The 856-nt window shown below is 58.6% G+C and overlaps 1 protein-coding gene across 1 annotated transcript in view; it reads left to right on the forward strand.

Annotated features, from left to right (window-relative positions):
- MUTYH (mutY homolog) overlaps positions 1–856 on the forward strand; it is a gene marked incomplete at its 5' end in the record, with an annotated part of 4581 nt that overhangs the window by 2908 nt on the left and 817 nt on the right. The window contains 3 exon segments of the mRNA XM_009866441.1: positions 4–156; positions 231–416; positions 619–764. Coding sequence (XP_009864743.1) covers positions 4–156; positions 231–416; positions 619–764 — 485 coding nt within the window.

Genomic DNA, 856 nt, shown 5'->3' on the forward strand with positions numbered 1-856 from the left:
CTGGCCCTAAGGGGTTGTCATGCATGGGGGTGAGGTGGGCTGCCAGGTGAGCTTATTGTCATTCATGTTTCTCCTTGCAGGTGGAGAAGGAGCTGGCCTTCACCTCTCAGAAGCTGTTTGGAAAATCTGTCCCAGAGCCTGATGTTGAGGACTGTGGTAAGGGTGCAGGGAGGTCCCTGTTGTAGCTTGGGGTCTGGGCCTTGTGGAAACTGTTAAATCGGTGTTTGCAGGTGTTGGGGGCTGTACCCTGTGCCCCCCAGCTACAGAACCATGGGACAGCAGCCTGGGGGTGACCAACTTCCCCCGGAAAGCAGCAAAGAAGCAGCCGCGGATGATGCGAACAGCCACAAGTGTGCTGGAGCGGAGGGGTTGCCATGGGGCCCTGGAGTACCTCATCGTGCAGAGACCTAACTCAGGTAATGGGGCTCAGCAAAAGGGGGCAAAGGCACCGTGCGGTCTCTTCCCACCTGCACAAGGGACGGAGCAGCCTGAGAGAGGGATGCCCCGGCAATGTGCTTGCTATGGGGCTGGGGAAAAGAACTCCTTAGGGCTGTGATGATGCTCAGTGTGCACAGATGTGCTTGTTGCTGGTTGACATTCCTGTCGTGCCCTTCCCAGGTCTGCTGGCTGGGCTCTGGGAGTTCCCAAGTCTCCCACTGTCTCAGGGTCTGCAGGAGGAGGAGCAGAGGAAGGTGCTGGCAGATCACCTCCAGGTCTGGACAGGACAGCCCGTGACAGCCAGAGACTTGCGGTTCATTGGAGAGGTGAGCCTGGAGCCAGAGGGATGCAGCGTGAGGCCTCTGTGGCTCAGCTATGGGGGATGTAGCATGGGAGGAAGAAGGTCCCTCTTCCCTGC

This window comes from Apaloderma vittatum, unplaced genomic scaffold (genome assembly GCF_000703405.1).
Source record: "Apaloderma vittatum isolate BGI_N311 unplaced genomic scaffold, ASM70340v1 scaffold39863, whole genome shotgun sequence".
Classification (NCBI taxonomy): Eukaryota; Metazoa; Chordata; class Aves; order Trogoniformes; family Trogonidae; genus Apaloderma; species Apaloderma vittatum.